General features: G+C 42.5%; 1 protein-coding gene across 5 annotated transcripts in view; it reads right to left on the bottom strand.

Annotated features, from left to right (window-relative positions):
- Positions 1 to 221: 221 nt before the first annotated feature.
- TMEM266 (transmembrane protein 266) overlaps positions 222 to 21,435 on the bottom strand; it is a 106,508-nt gene continuing 85,294 nt past the window's right edge. For all 5 annotated transcript variants that reach the window (XM_079991608.1, XM_079991611.1, XM_079991612.1 and 2 more), the window contains 3 exons: positions 18,927 to 19,116; positions 6,495 to 6,557; positions 222 to 3,567 (listed from right to left, as the gene is read on the bottom strand). In XM_079991608.1, coding sequence (XP_079847734.1) covers positions 2,948 to 3,567; positions 6,495 to 6,557; positions 18,927 to 19,116 — 873 coding nt within the window. In that variant the 3' untranslated portion in view covers positions 222 to 2,947. The remainder of the gene's footprint in view (positions 3,568 to 6,494; positions 6,558 to 18,926; positions 19,117 to 21,435) is intronic.

Below are 21,435 nucleotides of genomic sequence, written 5' to 3'. Positions count from 1 at the left end.
TCCCCGCTGGCTCCCTGCCTGTGGAAGGCTCTCTCCAGAGCTCGCCTAGCCCATCTTCATTTAGCTTTAGGTGCAAGGCAGGAACTTTCCTTTTTACCCAGACTTTTGGCCCTTAGTTTGAAGGGTTTTTCTTAGTATTTGTGGCTTCTTTTGGTGGCGCATGATCTGCTGCGTCTTTCATTTGCTTGTTTTTAAAAAGTTTTTATTGATTTGTGTTTATAGTATTTCCGTTTTGTGTCATTTTTATGAGTAAAACCAACTAAACAACAGTATGTGGAATTTACAGTAATTTACAAAAGAGCCACAGGAATCAGATTTTTCCTGTGTGAATCCAGCATGAACAGATTTTTTTCCTAATAAAAACTGGCAAAAAACCACCTGAGTCCTCCAGCATAAGAAAGGAGCAGAGATAGCTATAGCTTTGCCCCAGCCTCCATCTTTACGCAAGCCCCAGCCCAACACACACTTCAGCACTTCCTAATGCTAAGCACAGATCACTGTCAACAGCATAAAAACAAGCTACCGGTGTCCTGATGTGACTGGAAAAGCAGGATCCCTTTTAGCTGCTTTACAGAAGTATTAAAAATAATAACCGCCATAGGGGACAGACTGGAGCATTGCCAGATACTGCCTCCAGCTGCTGAGCCTCTGAGCCCATCTGCCGGTCTAGCTTTTGACTTGCTCAAGACCTCTCAGCTTCATGTGCAACTCCCATCTTCAAAATAGCATCTGTCTTGCAGAGGAAGGGGATAACCGCCATCAAAGTTACAACCACTTTGTACCTCCAGGCAAAGATACAGCAAATACCATTAGATTCAGCTGCGGGTATCACATACTTTCTGTGCGAGGTGGTGAAGCACAAGTTGGCTCAATATAATATCCTTGCTGATCTGGCATTGTCCCCGTTTGAAGCCCCAAAGAGCTGCTTCTATTCAGTATGGACAATGCTGAGCTTGGTAGACTTATGATAGTTTCCTATTTTCCTATATTGGTTCATCTTGGTTCCTGAAGTAGAAGATGTAAAGGTCAAAGAAATGAGTGGGAGATCTGCAGGTCACCCACAAGAAATGATTTTGAAAATACAGTGTCAGAAATGCACAAGGAGACAGCTGCCATCCAGACACAGAGCAGGCTTAGCTTCAGCAAGCTGGTGGCCTCATCTACCTTCGGACCAAGAAAACAAATACTACTGCCCTTATAAGAAGAGGAATCATTCCTCCTAGCCATGTGTTATTTAGAGGGAAAAGCAGCTAGGTAGTCTTCATAGGCTTGGTAACTATCTGGAGTTAGTGGGTATAAAATAATTCCTTATCTACCAATATTTTGAAAACAAATTGTTCACATTCTCACCGTAAGAAGGGTGCCCTTGGATCAGACCAGGCATTCATTTTCAAGCTTCCTGTTTCCAACAGCCAGAAGCATCTGGGAGGCAGGTCATGGAGACAACCCTGCCCCACTGTTGCCCCCCAGCCATCCCTGTGCAGGAATTCGGAAAAAATGGGGCCTGCAACAAAATGTGGTGGTGTATCATTGCCTTTCAATAGGAGTGCTCCAGTTCAGGGTTCCAGCCAGCAATGCCCCCCTCCCAGTTATTCCTTCCAGCCTCCATTTTTCTTTTCTAAGTAGCACTCAACTGTGGCTTCTGAGCATTCCTTATTGGGAAGTTTGGGTTTTTCCTTTGTTATCCCTCCCTCCTTAAAAAAAATAAATTGCTGTATTTCTGCAAATTTCTGGATGACCCTTAGCATGCAGATACCAATCCTACTGTTGCTCAGGGGGGCCATTTTGGTTCTGTCATGTCAGCCCCCACCACTTCTGAACTTGGGAATAAGGAGCCATGGCCAATGCTTGCTGATAGATCTCTCCTCCAAGGCATGACAGGATAGGCATAAGATTTACATGTCTACCACTCCTCCCTCCATAAGAACAAGCCACATCAAATGGTCTGAAAAGACCCCACCCCCTAATGTAGAAAGGAGAGCCAAACAAATGTCTAGCATGAAATGACGTTGCCTGCTTTAGCGCAGAAGGGGCCCACCTGTGGCTCTTTAGATGCTGATGTGGGACAAAACTCCCCTCCGCCCAGGCAGCGTGGCCAATGGGATGATGGAACTGTAGCCCAGGATCATGTGAGGGCCACAGGGGAGCCACTGCTGCTTTCGGCTGCTTTAAAAAACAAAAAACAACCCACCCACTACATATCACACCAAAGTAGGCTTAAAGTATTTTTTAAAAAATGAAGCATCATGCATTTAGGATTTTTTTAATATAAAAAAATTCTTTTTAATTAAAACCATATTTGTAAAATGTCCATTTTTACTCTGTTGTCTTGGAGACGACAACTTTTAATTTTGTCAAAATATTTTCTTCCCAAAGTTCATGCTAAAAATAAAAAGATCACTTTTTTAAAATTTCTTTGATCTGCATCATTCAAAGTACTCCCTGAAAAATGTTTTTGTTTTCTCCTCAGGAAGAACAAAAATATTTGCCATCTTTATACAAAGGGGTTTGCAGTTGTCACATATAAAGGGAGATTGTAAGAAAGAGGAGGAGAGAAGTTTACATCCGCTTGTATCATATACCCTGCTGAAACCTGACCTGATAGAAGATTGTCCAGAATTCCTTAAAAACTGTGTGATTTGTGTCTGCTTCTTTAAAAAAAACGCATTAAGAATCTATACATCTTTGAGGTCATTGTTTTAACATTATGGGTCTCTGCCCCCATCTCTTCAACTAGGACTTCAGGTGGTAGAAATGTCAAATTTTCCGTGCTGGCTCTCACAACTCATGCATTTTTTCCCCTATTTAAAATAATATTTAACTCATTCCGATCCACGCAAAATACCCACCCGGGGGTTGGTTCCGGCAGCCCCATTTAAAGCTTTAGTATGTCTCCCTTGCAAAGCATCTCCTTAATTTTTTTATAACCCCAATGGCAGCAAAAGGACTATGAATCTGGGACCCTGTTTAACTTTTGCTCTTTGGATTCCAAAGGCGTATACTTGTCGATCACAGGCGTATTCTGCTGAAAGTGGATTACCGGCTTTATCTGAAACATACCAAAGCTTTCTTGGTTCTTCCTGTTGTAAATGTTCACTCGGTGCTCCAGTTCTGGGCTGGCTTTGGTAGACCCTGATGGGCTTGGCAGTTTAAGGTTGACCGGATCCAGTCCTTTTTGTGTCAAGCAGGAATCGTCGGACAAGGATGACAGCAGTTCTTGCACCACGGCATTGTTGACTCTGCTGTGGGTGGAAGAAGAATCTACCTGATCACGTTTGGCTACATGGCAAGCCCTCTCCAAGGGGCAATACTCAGAGGACTCCTCCCGAGTTGTACTGCAGTCCGTGGAAGAGCCAAAGGTCTGGCTGCTGTCACTCTGGGCTCTGGTGACGGAGCTGTCTGTGGACCTGGAGGCACTGCCTGAGGCAATGCTGGCGGAAGTCCCATTGCTCCCCATAATCTTCATGGGCACGTCCACCGTGAAGAGGTCGGAGGAGATGTTGGGGTGGTGCACGTCAATCGCAGCCGTCGTAATGACACAGATGGCTCCTTCTGGAACACCACTGTCTACAGGCACACAGCAGAAGGGGGAAAGTGTTACAGCAGCAGCTTTCAAACTTATTCAGGCCACTCCCCCCCCCCGCCCACCTCCTGTGCTGGTTCTCCAAACTTACCTCACTGCCCCTAACCCTGTGCTACAAAAAGCACTATTCAGAATAGTGTGTCTGCACCACCCACTAAGGGAAGATCTGTGAACCTTGGAAGTTGTTTTTGGAATTGCAGATTTCACAGAGATACAAACAGGTAAAAGTCACATGTTATCACTTCTTTATTAGGATGATTTATAAATTTATTTATTTATATGTATTAAGATATTTATGAATCACCCCTCATCAAAAGGTATCAGGGCAGTAAACAATAAACAGCCATTCCTAAAGTAATGACTTTTAAACACCTCTTAAAAACCTAAATGTTTGCCCAGGCTTTTCTGAACTCAAACTCTTAGCATTTTAATTTTCTGTTTTGTACACTGCTTTAGCTTTTAGGACAACGTTTTTAAAAAGTTTACATGTAAACCACTTAAAGAGATTTTTTTACTATAAAGAGCTACATAAAATGTTGGTTGAAATCCTGGCTGGATCCAGGCCACTGGCGCAGGGAGTCCAGCCTCCTCTTCTCACGTGGAGCCACAAGCAGGACTTCAGCGCAAGAGCCTCTTCTGGAGACCTCAAAACACAGGCAGGTTGTTACAGGGAAAGGCAGACATGGGGGGAATTTCTGGATCAGCAAAGTCCTGGGCAAAGAGGCGCATGTGACTGTGAGGGCTGCCTCTTACTTTCTTAATTTACACAATTAACAGAATCTGAGGGTTTTGGTTGCAAGATTTACAGGTTCCTTCCATCTGATACCAGGTATAATAAAAACACACAAAAGACACCTCAACTTTTCTGTAGCTTGCATCCGTGCCCTGCATTTGTGAGATATAGATGCAGGTGCCTGTTAAAATATATTATTATTTAGGATAAAATAAAATGTATTTATGATGTTAATTTGCAAATTAAAAATTCTGCTTTTTAAAAATGGAGTTCCACCCAACTACCGCTCCACAAAGCAGGAAAGCTGTTTCGAATATATGCGTTCTACTTTTTAATAACATGAATAAAGGGTTATGTGTGCATGAAGTGGTGCAGCAGTTTCAGAATGAAATCCATTTCAAGTATGACCCAGTGACCACTAGACTAACATTGGTCTTCTCTAGTGTCAAATTATTTTATCCTTCACTCATTCAGCTTAACCCCTTTAAAAGGACATCAGCATGACCTATCATCCGTTTCCTCCCCATGGGGGAGCTGCTTTCCCTCGTTTCCATTTGAGATGCTGCATTTTGAAAAATAAAATATTTAGACCTCAAAGTACACCTGAATCTTAAAACATTACTGTTGGCTTCCAAGGGAGGCCTCCTGCTGTCCAGCCTAAAGGCTTCCAGAAGCCCAGGGCAGAAACAAGCTGGAAGGATCATAGTTCACTGGTAGAGCATCTGCTCCGCATGCAGAAGGTCTTGGATTCGAATCCTGGCATCTCCAAGGAGAGCTGTAAGTGTCCTCAGTCTTGAACCCTAGCGAGTCGCTGCTAGTCAGGATACACAACAGGGAGCTACAGGGACCAATGGTCTGACTAAGTGTAAGGCAGCTTCCGACACCTAGGAAGTTTCTCTTGCAAGCCCCATGGAAAGGAATCAAAACTATACCGCCTCCACTGATTTCCATGGAGTTGGCGCCTAAGAACAGACTTGCATGTCTGGGTATGGAATCATGTTGCTGCGTATCCCCCCCCCAAATATATTCGCAAACAATGAGTAAGAAACTACTAATGGCCAGCAGTCACCAAAATGAAGCTTTAATTATTTAATTAATTACTTTATATATTAAAATATTTATATAATGCTTTATCATAAATATATATCACAGCAGTTTGCAACAATATAAAAACAAAAAAATTAGTAATATTGAAGCCCTTGAATTGCTACCAGATGTTTAAAGGGCATCCGTAAGGATGTGCTGGAAGATGAAAGGCTCGACATGGCATGAAACCTTCCTATGCCAATACAACAGAGTGGATTGCACAGGGAGGTGCAGATTTTAACAGGGCTTGTGTTCTTCCAAGCTGCTAGACAGAAAGGTGGGTGGGCAGTTGGGTGAAGTTGGTTGCAAGATCTGCTGGAATCAGACAGCTTGCTCAGCGGCACTGTGCTAGATAGGACTCCAATTCCCACCATCCCTGACCACTGGCCATATTGACTGAGGCTGATGGGAGCTGATCAACATATTCCCATTCCCAATGGGGGAGAAGGAGAAATAGATTCGGCAGCAGGGCTTAAAGAAGAGGACTTTGCAGTTTCCAGGGGCCAGTCACAGAATACAGCCCTACTTTGGGTTGCAGACGCCTTGCAAGTCGAATGCTTTAGCTCCTGAACGCCACAAACCCAGAAGTGAGTGTTCTGGTTTGTGAACATTCTTTGTAATCAGAAGTCGTGCCTTGGTTTCCGAATGTTTTGGAAGTTGAACGGACTTCTGGAATGGATTCTGTTTGACTTCTGAGGTACCACCGTAGGAAGCCCACATGTGGAACGCTTTCCCTCGGCTACTATAACCTGCCTCATTCTGTGTGGTGAAGTCAGGCGATGCCCTTCTGAGGTCAGCTCAAGGGACACGGATCCTAGTTTTAGAATTAAGCCTCTCCCTGGAGCCTTCTTCACCTGAAGCCTGCGCAGGTTCAAAACCTGCTTCAGCATCAGTAACCACATCACAGTGGTGGGACATCTGCTCTGCATGCAGCAAGTCTGACTGAGCAAGCCCTGGGCCAGGCGGAAATCCCGGAGAGCCCCCAACCTCTCAGCGTCAGCAATGCTGAGCCAGACAGACCAGTGGCCTGACTCTGGCTCACTTGCTGAGAAACGGCAGCAAGCCTCTTTAGTTTCTAGAATTCAAACTTACCACTACTGGGCTCATTGTAGTACTGACTGATATAGTTGTTCATATCGTCTTTGACCATGGTCTCTGTGAATGTAAATGGGGGAAATGTCAACAGAAAAATTCCAATCATGTACTAGATTAAGTTCTCCAGCACATGGACCCATAATGCCATTATGGGAAGAAACTCAGAATCCTATTTCACACAGCATTTTCAAAACACAAAATTGTGAGTTCCTCATGTGATCTTTGAGGGCTATACTTGGTTATCCAAAAGAAAAAGAAAAAAAAGAGAGCAGAAAGGCACAAATTGTGTGTGAAATATGACATGAATGAGTACTTGTCCCAAACATGGTGGTGAGCATATATTCGACTACAAGGATTACTTCCATGCAAGATGTGTAAGAGAGAAACAGCTTCAAAGCAATATTTCTTGACAAAGGAGGAAAATAAAACAGTGCGTGAGGGGGAGCATTTGCATGACTGACAGGTCAAATCAGAGGGAATGTTTTATCAGACTTCTACAATCACTGTGTTTTGAAGAAGGGATGTTGAACTGACATAATGCACCACCTTGCTCCTGTCTGTTTCGTTCTCTGTGCTAGTTGTGCTAGTACTGCTGCCTTGGAAAATGCCGAACACACAAATCCTTCTGCTTCTGGGCCACGATTTTTGGTGCCAAGTGAGCAGAACACAAGCGTAGCTCTTCATTCATCATAGCACCCCAGCTCCTACACCCACGCTTCTGAAATTATGCTGGTTACTTTCCCAGGGGCACCTGTCCAATATGTGCCATTTTCACAACAAATTCATCACCTCCCAAACCCACAGGGAAGGAAGCAAATCCCTTTTAATTCTCCCTATTAGGCCTGGGTGATGCATTGATACTGGTATGAGGGCCAGACTGTGATGGCAGTTTCACCTGGTGGTATATTGTGGGTGAAACTGCTGAGTCCCTCTGCCTCCGGTGCCCAGCGAGCAAGGGAAAAACAAGCTACAGAGGCAGCTTGCTTGCCCCCCAACTCCCCAAAGACTGAGGGACCCCTGCCAACGGAGTGTTCACAGGGCTTCCTCAAGTGTAACAGAGCCCTGACTTTGCCTATGGCTTGAGCGAGCTGGAGCTGGAGTGGGGGCTCCTTTAAACCTCTGTTCAGGGGTGCGTGGCTGCCTGCCCCTCAATGAAGACATTGGGCTCACTCAGCTGGGGGAGTGGGAGAATTTCTGCCCCCCAGCTGAGCAGCTGCACTGGCCCCACCCCCCAAGGCGCTGGGGTGAAAGCGCCTCAGCTGCCATGGCGAGAGCTGCAGCAATTTCTTCACCTGCGCCTCACGGGGCCAATGCAGTTCGTTTCAACCTTGCAACGTTTGGCTGGTGATACATCGCAGTGTTGAAAGCGTAACATCGCCCAGCCCCACTCCCTATCTATCAACTTCAAAGGTCCCCAGCACAAGAGACCCTGATCCTCACTGGTGGTAAAAAATATGACAGAACAGAAGAAAAATTAGTTGAGACAGGTAACAGAGCTGGGGATAGAAAAGAAGGTGAAATATCTAGGGGTATGGTTGACAACAAAAAATATAAACATCTTTAAAGATAATTATATAAAGGTTTGGAATGATATTAAGAGAAATATATATGGAAATATAGGGAAGAATGATATTATTGTTATGGGGAAGAATCTCGGTAATAAAAATGAATGTCTTGCCAATAATGTTATTTTTATTTCAATCTATACCGATAGTCAACGGAGCAGGACACTTCAAACAATGGCAAAGAGATCTATCTAAATTTATTTGGCAGGGGAAGAAGTCTAGGATTAAGTATAAGTTACTAACAGATGCTAAAGAAAGAGGTGGATTCGCCCTTCCGGATTTAAAATTATATTGAGATGTCTTGTCTTTGCTGGCTATGGGAATGGATGACTTTGAGGAATCCAGATTATTTTAGATCTGGAAGGCCATGCTAATAGATTTGGGTGGCATGCATATTTCTGGTATGGAAAATCTAAAGTTCATAAGGATTTCTAAACTGTATTGTTAGAAAATCAATTTATGCTGTTTGAGAAAAATATAATAACTTATTAGGGAATAAAACCCCATGGTGGTTATCACCATTAGAAACGTTGTTAGTCAAAAAAATAAATGTGGAAAAAGAATGAGCAACGTATATAGAGTTGTTAAACGAGGAGGAAAACCAATTGAAATTTACCAAGTTTGAAGACATAAGACATCTGCTAACTGATTGGCTACAATATCACCAATTACTGTATTTTTCCGTGTATAAGACGCCCCCATGTATAAGACGCCCCCTATTTTTTTAAACCCAAAATTAAGAAATTAAGTTGTTTAGCTTTTTTTTTAATCACACATGTCCCCTCTGCACTCACTATCCGTGTCTAAGATGACACCAAATTTTTGCCTAATTTTTTTTTAGCCAAAAGCATCGTCTTATACATGGAAAAATACGGTAAATGACATCTTTAGGGTGGATAAAAGAGACGGTTTTGGTAAAGAATTTTTCGGGGTTACAGAAAAAACTGTTGGGAAACAACGATAAGGTTCTGTTGAAAATGTAAAAATTTGCTGGAATGGGAAACAAAAGATGAGGAAGTAAAATCTGTAATGATACATTGGGCAAAAGATGTGGGATATAATATACAACTTGCTTCATGGAAGAAGTTGTGAAATGAGGATTTAAAATTTACAGCCTGCTGTATGTTAAAGGAGAATTATATGGAAATGATGTACCGATGGTATTTGACTCCTACAAGACTAGTGAAAATGTATAATTATTCGACCAACAAATGTTGGAAGTGTAAAGCTAAAGCTAAAGCGGGTACATTCCATCATATGTGGTGGACTTGTAAAATAGCAAAGGCCTTCTGGAAAATGATTTATAATGATCTGGGGGGAAAGTTTAAAATAATTTTTGTTTGAAAAACAGAGGCTTTCTTATTAGGTATAATAGAAGAATTACCGAAGGCTAAGAAACTACTGTTAATGTATGCGACGACAGCAGCAAGAATGTTATTTGCCTAGGGATGGAAAGAAGAAAGAGCCCCATTGAAAGAAGAATGGATAATGAAGATGATGGACTAGGCAGAAATGGCAAGGCTGGCCAGGAAGATCAGGCACCAAGAGGATAAGAAATTCAACAAAGAATGGCATAACTTTGTAGAATATATTAAATAACACTGTAAACATTTAAAGATGTTAGCAGGATTGACGTAGCACTTGTAATTTAAAACAACAAAGGATAAAATTGAAGTGTAATACTTTAGATAAATGTAATTAGATGCAGTAAAAAAGGAAGTTAAATTCTGGAAGCCAAGGGAGGGGTGGGGGGGAAGTCTGGGGGTTCAGGGAACCCCATTAATGTACTGATATGGATTATGGTTTAATGTAAACGCGTGTGTATGTGTAAAAAATTGGGTTTTTTTGAAACTTTGAAAATAAAAATTGGAAAAAAAGAAACCCTGATCCTATTTCTCTGTAATTTGGCTGTTTCCCTAGGGGCACCTCTCTCTTCTGTGCTACATCCATATAAATTGCCTACAAATTAAGTGAATCCCTTTTTAATGACAGCCAAACTGTAAAGATTGCCCTTAAAGGCACAGCCATCAAGCTCTTCTAAGGGGCTCCCTGCAAGCTTAATCCAGTTCTGCCAAAAAGAAAACAAGTTATAGATGATTCCTTTTTTAGAGGGGCATGGGAATCAAAATGGAAACGGTGACCAGCACAAATACACATCTGTTCCCTTATCATTTGGCAGGCCTTCTTCATTCAGGAGGGCTACAATGCCTGCAAATGTCATCCAATTCTATGAAAATGAAAAGTTACAGATGTTTTGATTTCCCCATATATTGAATGGGAGGAGGTGCAAAGCTTCATGGAATTTGGAATTCTAAGCCAACTTCTCTTTTCTGTGGAACCTTTGCAGAGGGCAGTTTTTGGAGAGATTAGCCCTTTAGTTTCCTTGAAAAACATTATTTTCCAGTAGGAAAACAGAGTTAATTCTACAATTTTTCAGCAACATAAATGTAAGATGCTGAGAGATACTGCATGATGCTGAGATGAAAAACATTGCTGTGGAGATATGAAAATGACGTGTTTTTTTAAGTGCAAGAACACCCAAGCAGAAAAGCAACTTGATCTGCCCACTTTGAGGCATATCACATGCTTTAAAAGCATCCTCTCCTTTTAAGTGCTCTTTTTGATACTGTGTTCCAGCAGGAGGGCGGAGGGGAGGGAGGACAAATTTATGCTCATTCCTTTGAGCCAGATCCTCCACGGCCCCCTGGGTTTCTGTGGCTGCAGCCTTGCCTTTTTCACAGCACATTGTGGTTTGCAGGTGAAAGGAACAGATGTTTTCTGTGGCACATTTTCTCCACCCAACAAGGCCCAAACCACTAAGCGCTTGGTACCTGAAAATAGCTGCACTCCTAAGACGGCAATCAAACTTGACACTGAAAGGGAACATGGATGCCTTCCTGGTTTCATTGGCTCTTTAAAAGCTTTTTTGGCCTCTGTTGATCTTTAAATGCCTGCAGTCAGAGGTGTGCTTTCTGATAATGTCTGAGTTTAAAAAGAAGCCTCAGTGTAGCTCAAGGCAATACCACCAGATTAGGAATACACTGCAAGGCTTTTCAGCTATCTGCTGTTAAAATACACTTCATTTCAGTCATCCATAATTGATACTATAAATGCCATGTAGCCATAATGGCGTACACAGCTAGGTCGACGTTGCTTCGGAGGGCCAGGGATGCTGAGAGGCTGTGAAGGACCCTTCTGTGTGCTAACACTGAAGGTGCTGCAGCTACGAGGGAGCAGAAACATTTTTGGAAGGGTTGGCAACCTGCAACACACAGCTGGATGGAAACCCCTGTGATCCATTATTCAGAATGCAGCACTGGAAAGCAGGACTAGGGGAAACCCTCTAATAGATTCACTGACCAAGACTCATACAAATAACTGATCAATATGCCAACATTCGTAAGGACCCAAGAGCAGCCCGGCTGCATCAGATCAAAGACCCGCCTGGTCCAACATGCTGTTCTCAGAGCGCCCAGCCAGGTGCCCACAGGTAGGACATGAGCTCAACAGCGCCTTCACCCTCAAGATCTCCAGCAACTGGCATTCAGAGGTATACGGAATGCAAAGTATGACTAGTAGCCTCAACCACGATGTATACTGATGTGATACTGTACTTAAGTCTATACTAGAAGTCTATTAATATAATCCATTTTCAAGGCTGTGATGGCTTTCACCAGAAGAACCCCTTGGCGCCGCTGGACTGTAAATGGGGATGAAGGACCTTTAGAAATGAGTGTTCTACATCAGGGGGGGAATCACTGTGCCCAAAGTCCTTTGAAGGAAGAATTATAAGAATTAAACTGATTTAAAAGGGAGGGGAGGATTTCTTTGTACATGCATTCAAGGAGAGGGAGAAATGGAAGCTGTGTACCAGCCAAGGCCAACACTGTAAACAACAGGAAGTGATAAACAGTACGACTCTTCCATTGCATCTCCTAATGTAAGGGATTGGGGCATTTAGAGACAAGAAATTGTCCTCATTTGATCCTGGACTAGGCAACTTCTCCTGCATGAGAAACACAAGTCTTATTAGACTCGGAGTATAGAATTATAGAAATGTAAGTTGGAAGGGATTCTCAGGGTCTTCTAGTCCAACCCCCTACAATGCAGGAATCTCACTTAGATAATACATGACCGATATCCATCTTGTTCATTTTTGTCTTTTTAGGTAATGATCGTGTTTCTACAAGTTGAAAGCATCTATGCTCAAGTCATGGGCTTTGCAAACAAGCACACAAGATTCTGAGTACCATATGTTCAGGTACAGGCATGCAAAGTTATATGTTTATACTCAGGGGAATCTGAAATTTGGGAAATGAATAGTAAATTCTCTTGCAAACCTGGAGATATAAATTTTATCCTTTTGCTGCTAGCCACAAAAGATGAACACACTTCAGTATGTTTTGAGAGAGGCAGTTTCGTCCACTTCATTATGATGGATATTTAGCAGTTTCATCGGCGATACTTTGCACTTCCACCACAGAGCACCACTCAATGCAACTTCATGACTTTGTTTTTAAGAGAACACAGCTGGAAGCTTATGGCTAACAGCATTTGTGATTCATTTTTTAAAGTTTCCACTGCTCCTACTGAATTCTGCCTGCTGGGACTCAATTCTCTCAGTCAAGTTATTCTTTGTTCAGAGTGATATTACTGGAAGAGACGATAGCTTTATTAGGTTTATAGCTAAGCAAACGTAAGTGCTCCAATTCCAGCACCACCTAACATCACTAGTGGGTTTGTCTGGTGGTGTTTTTTTTAAAAAAGAAGATATTATTAAGTAGCATTTTCCCCTTTAGCTGCCTTATACCAACTGGTCCATCTACCTAACACCATATTAAGTCTTTGCCCATCTAGAAATCCAAAAGACGGATCCTATGTTTTGCATGCAGAGCATGTGCCCCTCCCCCACTTCCCCCACTGAGCTTTCGGCAACTGGGCACGTGCAACACTTGGAATAATCTAATTATAGGATTAATCTTGTGAGCACATAACGAAGTGCCCTGATTAATTAGACAGCTTTAATTTTTAAAGTACTTATAAAAATTTAAGATGCTTGACATCAGCAAAGAGGGATTCCCCTTCTCACACACACATTTTTTGACCAATTTTTTGACCAATATCTTATCTGCTCTTTTTCATAACACATTTTTAATTCACTACCCTAGTGATTAATAGCTTTGTCTGCACTAACTTAGCTTATTAATTAATTAATTAGATTTTTTTACCATTTACCATAAGGTAAGCTTTTTTGGTATTACTTCTATTTCTAGCTTATTTAAGATAAGTGTTTTTGCATTATTTCTATCCTGTAAAGTAACTTTTTTTTGCATTATCAAGAATGATTAAACATTTTTAATGCAAGTGCATTCATCTTAGTTAAACCCAATTTAACTTTGCCAGCATATGACAAAACAAACAGGCTGCCTTTTATTAAGCAAAGAGTCGTCACTGATGGATCAGCTTCAGATAAAAGACAGTCTAATGTCATTATTGCCTCCTCACTTTGGCTGCCTTATTGCAACTTCATTTAATAAGCTAACTAGCTATCTCTGGGGACAGCATAACAAACACACGTTCCGAGGTTCCAAGGGCTTCCTACAAAGCATTAATTGTTTTAATGGAAGATGAGACAATGCTATAGGGCTGCAGGAATTAACACAAGGGGAAAAGTGGGAGAGAAACGGGGCACCACCAGAATGAATCTGCTACCCCCAAGATCACAACTAATTCCATTAAAAAAACGAAGTGGTTAGGAATGCTTAAAACATGTTACAGTCCCTTTTCTTCCCTTGTCCAAAAATGGTCTTCAGGATGTGTGCCTGAATAGGGAAACAACTGCATGCTTGCAAAGGTTAAAAGAAATGTGTATTTCTAATAATGTATTAAGAAAAAGATTAATGGATTGAAAAGGAAATACTATGAGTTAACATTGTGATCTTGGCATGCCATGAAGACTGGGGCTTTTATCTCCAAGTTTTAAAAGGATTTTTACAGGAGCAAACTCAACAGAAAAAAGGTTGATACTGGTATGACTGCCATATACTGTCAAAGACTTTCTTTGGCATCTGCAGAACATTCTGCTAGCAATATGCAAATAGGTAACATTTTACAAAGATGTGAATACTCCATCCAAATGCTAGATAAAGTTTTAGCATTCCCATTCTTCTTTAGTCAAAACCTTCACAAGTCATTTCCAACACAATTAACAGTCTGAAAATGAAAACCAACTCTACTCAGATGTGCAAAGAACATCCCTGCCTGGTTGCCAGAATGAGATTCTTCATACCTAGCAGAAAAGACTGAGCATCTTCTTTATATTTAAGTATTTTTGACATAATTCCTATGAACACCCCAAAAAGCCCCATTTTGGTCATTCTGTAACTGGAGAAAAGAAATTTAAGTAATTTGCCACCACCACCACCCGCTCTGAGCACAAACACATCTCCAGATCGGATGCTGTCACTCCCCATCTCCCCGCTGCTCTTGTCCCATTGCCTATGTCACTAGGCACCTACGCATGGGTGTACCATTCAAATAAGGCACTTTGGATGATGGCTGGGAAGATGCAGGAAGGCTAAACATAGCTATGAGGCTGTGAATTGGGTCTGAGTTTTACACAGCTGCTCTGGCTCCCAGCACGTTAGCGGGAGGACGTGATCTGGCTGGTGGGCCAGATCCTCCCCTCCCCACCCCCATGGACCAACTTTGACAGGCAGACAGAGTTGCCCAATTGTCAATCACCTGTGTAGGTAAAAATAAACATGTGGGTTAAGAACTAACTGCAAACTGTCTGTAATCATTGAAAAGTTATCTGGATACTGCACTGTTTAAGAGTTAAGTACAGCTTGCATCGCTGATGTCTGTACAGAACATGATCCTGTGGCTTTGAGGACTTCCAATATTGCACGAAGTCTCAAGTAAATACACCAGTGAAATTTTCAGCTGCTCTCCAAGGAGCTTTAACTTATAGACTGCTCCATAAAAATATCATTATGAAGGGAGGGGAGGAGAAATCAGCAAAAGTCTAACGTTTCTCTTGGAATTTTGCGGCCCTTCATGGTCAAGTAGCCCACGCTGAATGTTTCCATTGTTCCTCATGGGTGGGGGAGATATAATTAGCTTTAGAGGGAATATCCTGTTTCTCATGAATTAGGTAATTCAGCTCACTAAAAGCCCATTGTTCAAGGCAGAATTGAAGGTCTCTAAATCTGCAGGATTTTGAGGAGACCTGAAGGCAGGTTTTGCACAGGAAATGACTGCCCAGCCTGGTTTATGCCTCTGCCTCTCTAGGCACACTGATGAAGGCTTCAGAGTTTTCTGATGCTGTGACCCACGCCTGAACGGCCAAATGCAATTGGTGGTTCCGTGTCAGGCCATTTCCATCAGGCAAAAGGCAGTTTCCCTTGCAGAGCTACCATTCCTAGCACCTTTAACAAACTACAGTTCCCAGGATTCTTTGGTGGGAAGTTACATGCTGCCATTGTGTGATGGATGGGCTTTAAAAGCATGGTGTGGATCTGCCCACAGACTGCAACATCAGCATGTCACAGTGAAAGAGAAATGCAACATAGATGTCCAGGGAAAAATTCCAGAAGCTTGGCAATTATTGGTGGTGAAATTCGTGTGGGGATATGTGGCAAGCATGGAACTAAAATCTGATATTGCCCTCTGTGCATAAAGATTCATTATATTTACCAGGATTTCTTGAGATGAACAAAACAAATCTAGGGTAATACTCCACACTACCTCTCTAGTCCCAAGTTGTCTCGGACGGTTAGTGCCCTAGGAAGGAGTTTGGTGTAAAAATCAGGAAATAAATATTTCAATGAATTAAAAATAAAATAGTTCATACTATATTCTGATGTTTCTTTGTGTAGTTGACATAAAACCCATGAGAGGCCCCATTTCTATTTCATTCTACGACAGTTATTTTAGCTGATTGATGCTGTCTCAATATATTCAACTATGCTAAAAGCACAATATTTATACTTCCAAAAAAGATCAAATTCAAATGTAGAATAGGAGAGAAGCTGTGGAATCTATGTCCAGTGTATGAAACTTTCACAAAGCATGAATACACTAGATATATGCACAATACCATTAGCAACTTCAGAAGACATTCTGTCCGTATTACATCAAAGAAAAACTCCCTTTTGTTACATGCTGCATTCTGCTTTTCCATCTCTAAAAAGCACACATTTGAAAATTAAGTCCAATTGATTTTAGTCAGACTCGCTTCCAAGCGGGCTGTGAATCTTCTGCACGCTTAAGTGTACTAATGTAATGTACCAACATTCAAGAATGATTTATCTGGCTATGTTTTATGCATGACCAAGCCTTTGAACACTATGTGCTTGTGGCAACCTGAAAACAAAGTCTAGAAAGTATAAAAGTTTAAGGCTGACTCTCAGAAGCACAATAAATTCAGCAGACCTACTTAGAATTGTGAACCACTCTCGTCCATTCCTAATGTAACCCTCAAGGAAAACATGCATAAATTATAAAGTATCCTCATGAGGAAGGTACTAAGAAATCTTATTAAAAAGGGGTAAATGGATTAAGGAGGCTGGATGCAAACCCGGTTTGGAAAGTGCCATGCCTGCGGTAAATGGGATTTGATCCTACAGCACAACAAAACTGACCATGAATTTGTTTGTGCCAGAAATACTTATAGGACCAGGAGGGGCTCCATCCCATCCACATTCACCTCCCTGCTGCTGCTGCTGCTGCTGCCAACTAGTGCAACAGCTTACTGGTAGGCTGAGAAATCTTCCAATGGCCCTTTGTCATGGAAGGGGGGTGTGCAGGCAGCAAAACAAATAGGAATTATTTATTGCACAAAATTCACAAAATTAATCACTTCCTGCAGACTTTTCAATTTTGAAATGTTCACTTATATTGGGGTGGGGAACCTGAGACCTTCCACAGGTTGCTGGACTCTAGCTCCCATCTCCTCTGACCTCTGGCAATCCTGGCTGCGACTGATGGGAGTTGTGAGTCCAGCAGCATCTAGTAAGTCACAGGTTTCCCATCCCTGACGTACATACTATAACAAAGGTGGCAAGTTTTCTTTGTTCCAGGAAAAGCAAAGTCTTACTCTTAAAAGCCACAGGGCCAAACACAAACAAAGCCAGAAAACGCCTATTGATTTGGCATGGATATTTTGTCATGGACTCCAAAAAAATGGGGGTCATTTTGCTATCGTGAGGGAGAAAGTCTTTGCTGAGAATCTTCCTTTACTGAAACAAATGTTTGCAAAAAGTGGCTTGATCTTGACCACACACTTTAGCATAGAAGTAGCCAATGTGGCGCCCTTCGGACTACAACCCCCACCAGCCCTGACCTGTAACTGATGGGAGTTAGAGTCCAAGAACTTCCAGTGGGCACCATGTTGGGTAGCTGGCCTGCTCTAGCACTAAGGCCACACTTTCCAACATTTTACTATGCTGCCATTTCACTCAGTTGAATTTCGTTCTCAACGCCAGTCAATTAAAAAAATACCCCCTGGAAATAAAAACAAAATGTGAGGTTGCACCCACTTCTTTAACTCCTGCAGCTCTCGAATAAAATGCTAATTTTATGTGAACCACCCAGAGAACATGCGCTATTGGGCAGCAATATAGGTATAGCAAAATACCTATTTTTACCAAAAGGTAAAAATAAATGAAGTGTTATAGGAGAGGGGCCCCAAGGAACCTTACGGGGAGATATATGTCAGGCTGTCCAAAGAAGACAGCACACCTATGGGTGCTTTAACAAGGTAACTGTAATATTTCCTGGGGGAACACTTCACATGCTCACCAGGAGGAGCTCGTGGTATGAGTTCCAGCCCAAAATTTCAGAGAGACTTATCTGGAAACAAAACTGCTGAGAGAGCAAACCCAGTTCCCAATTCCCACCTGGCGTGCTGCATCCAGTTCTGGGCGCCACAGTTTGATATTGGGGAACTGGAAGGTGTGTCGAGGAGGGAGACCAAGATGACCAGGAGCCTAATGAGGAATGGTTGAGGGAGTTGGGTCTGTCTAGTCTGGAGAACAGAAGATTGAGAGGTGATATGATGGCCATCTTCAAATGCTTGAAGGGCTCCCACACGGAAGACAGAGCAAGCTTGTTTTCTGCTGCTCCAGAGGGTGGGACCCAAACCAATGGATTCAAGATACAAGAAGGGAGATTCTAACTAAACATTAGGAAGAACTTTCTGACATTAAGTTGTGTTCAACAGTGGAATGGGCTACTTCTGGCGGTTCCCTCATTGCAAGAAGTGAAGTTGCGTGGAACCAGGCAGAAGGCCTTCTCAGTAGTTGTGCCCACTCTGTGGAACACCCTCCCATCAGGTGTCAAAGAGGTAAATAATCGTATGACTTTTCACAGACACCTGAAGGCAGCCCTGTTTGAGGAAGCTTTTAATGTTTGATGTTTTGGTGTGTTCCTTTATACTTTGTTGGAAGCTGCCCAGAGTGGCTGAGGCAACCCAGTCAGATGGGTGGGCTACAAGAAGTTTATTATTATTATTATTATTATTATTATTATTATTATTATTATTATTCCTCAGAAGGTGGTGGAATCCCCTGCATTGGAGGTTTTTAAACAGAAGTTGGATGGCCATATGTCAAGGATTATGTAGCTGTGCTTCCTGCATTGCAGGGGTAGGACTAGATGACCCTGGGGGCACCTTCCAATTCTACAGTTCTAGGATGCTATGAATTTCCTTCATCTTGGCAAACCACAACTGCTTATCCAGCCCCCCCCCCGGACCCTCGAGATTCTACACAAGTCCCACTAAAATGAACAAAGACTGCATAGCACCAGTGCTCAGTTGGACCGTGTTTGGTGGCATTAAGCAGCCGGCTCTACTACTCACCCCGAGGCGCCCGCAATTCTGAGATGTTTTCAGTTGCCTCGTCATCGGAATCCCCTCCAGCCGCCACAACTTTGTATCGGTTGCTGCTCTGCTTGTTCAGCATGTGTGGGACCTGCAATGCTGCCTCCCTCTCAGCAGCGAGGTCCAGATCTTGCTGAGCCAGGTGAGCCCGCAGCTGCCTAATTTCAAACTGAGGCCAAAGGGAGGAAGGAACGGGTAAGACAGAAAATGAGGAAGGGTGGATACAGAGGCATATTGCACTTGGGGAAAAAACACTTTCTGAATTATTAGTGCTTGGGCAATGTTCACAGAGAGGCATCCAAAAACCCACTGTTTGCAATTCATAAAAATAATAATCTGTGTAACAGCAGTTATATCAACTTGATTTATGCACATTTCAAATGCTATCGGCTTTGAGCTTGACATCTGTGTGTGGCAGAGTACTGTCAAGTGGAGAGCCCAGGGTGTTCGGTTTCACTGCGGCAAACACAGCAACCGGTAATGTGCAATGTTAAGAACATAAGCTTTTGCGGACTTTGAAGTCCATTTCATCAGATGCATGAATGATACCCTTAGTTGGAAGATGTATATTTACAACTACATGTGTGCATGCGTACCCAAGCACATGCACATACATGTACAGAGGCGGGAAACTGAATACTGGGACCAAAAAGCCATACAATGCAAGGGGAACAATGTGAAACTGCAGGTGTCCACAGAATGATGGCTGAATTTTTGGTACTATCATTCAAAAGGAAAAGGAACATTTTTTTTACAGCTGCATTACCTGTAGACAAAATCTAACAGCAATATGTTACAAACCAAAAGCCATCACCTTTACATTAGATTACTGCAATCTGTTATACGTTGGGCTGCCTCTGAAGACAGTTCAGAAACTTCAGCTAGTGCAGAATTCAGCAGCCAGGTTGCTCACCAGGGCAAGACGGTTTGAGCCTATTACACCAATCCTGGCGACTGCATACTGCCTCATACCCAAAGATCTCAGGGCGGTTCACAACATAAATTTACTATATAAAAACCACAAAATACATAATAAAATTAAGAACAAAACTAAACCAATAATCTCACTGTTGTGAACCAACTTGAGATCTGTGGATCAAGGGCAGAATACAAATTCAAACAAACACTTTGTGTGGTTTGAAAGCTGCAATCTGATGTGCCATGCATGCACAGCAAATTTGAGATTGGATAAACTTTCAAGTTTGAACGTGTATTCCAAAATCAAGCCTGCCACAGCTGCCTGAAAACATTCATTTGATTTTAAATTTGTCAAATTTAAAGCATTATTTAATCCCAGTTCAGGACAGAGCAAGATGGGACATTTGAAAAAATAAAACTATTTAATGTGTCAAAAGGCAAATGAAACATTTACGCTCACCTAGTCTATGTCCTCCAGGAAGAGGGGTTTTCCTTACTTCCAACATTTATAACAGATTATGCTGACTTTTTTTTTTTTTAAAGGCGCTTTGGGGCTTGGAATCCTATGCCCTTTAAGCTCTATTAAACTTAATTACACCCAGAAATTCACTGCTAACTGTATTTTTACCCCATTTACCCTCCAAGGAGTTCAGGGCGGTATACTGTTCCCACCAAACCATTTTCTCTTCACCATGACCCTCCAAAGTAAGTTGTCCAAAGCTTCAGGGTTGACAGGGGTCTCCTCATTTTAAGCCCAGCACTTCAGCCATTACACTGCAGAGGCTGCTCCCATTCCAATGCAATTTCCCAAGGTGACCCTCCCCTAAGGAAAGTCAGACAGCTGCCTTATGTGATGGATCTGTGGCACTATCAAGAGGCAGAGCAGGACGGAGCTATGTAAATGGAAAATTCTCCTGTGCTAGGCACATTCAAGTACAGTCAAACCTCTTCTTACGTCCACCTCCGCTCGTGTCCATTTCACCCAACATCTGTGGCAAACCCAGTAGTAACGGCGGATTTGCTGCCGTCCGTGCATGCGCAGGAACGGGGAATTGCCGCCCATGCCTGCGCACAATGGCGCCTCTCCCCGCGACCCATTTCGACTTCCGAACGGCCTCCAGAACAGATTGTGGTCGTGAGTAGAGCTTCTACTGTATGTGTATACACATGGGGACTGTTCAAGTGAGCTGCTCAGTAGAAGATGCTCACCACTCCTGGATTTTCCACCTCAGGCACAGGAATATCCCATGTCTGTTTAGACAGGTTTAAAACCAGTCAACAAGTTACAGTGGCTGAGCGGGGTCTGCTCCATGTTGTCAACACACTTGTGCACACACTTACACACACTTGATCCTGGTTTCTTTGAAACCAGGTTTTACCAAGCCATGCCCCCCGAGTTCTTCCAGAAAACAATGATTTGCTTTTTGCTTTTGCAAATCCAGATCTCTGATACAATAAACTAGATGTGCAATTCTGACAGGTGCTAGAGACACTGGCATGTCAGAGACAAGCTGTATAAAAAATAGTGAGCTGATTAACACATATAAACAAACATAGTGCTTTTGCTGCC

Source organism: Podarcis cretensis (genome assembly GCF_951804945.1).
Source record: "Podarcis cretensis genome assembly, chromosome: 9".
In the NCBI taxonomy this organism is placed as follows: Eukaryota; Metazoa; Chordata; class Lepidosauria; order Squamata; family Lacertidae; genus Podarcis; species Podarcis cretensis.
This window is presented reverse-complemented; position numbering and strand designations above follow the sequence as displayed.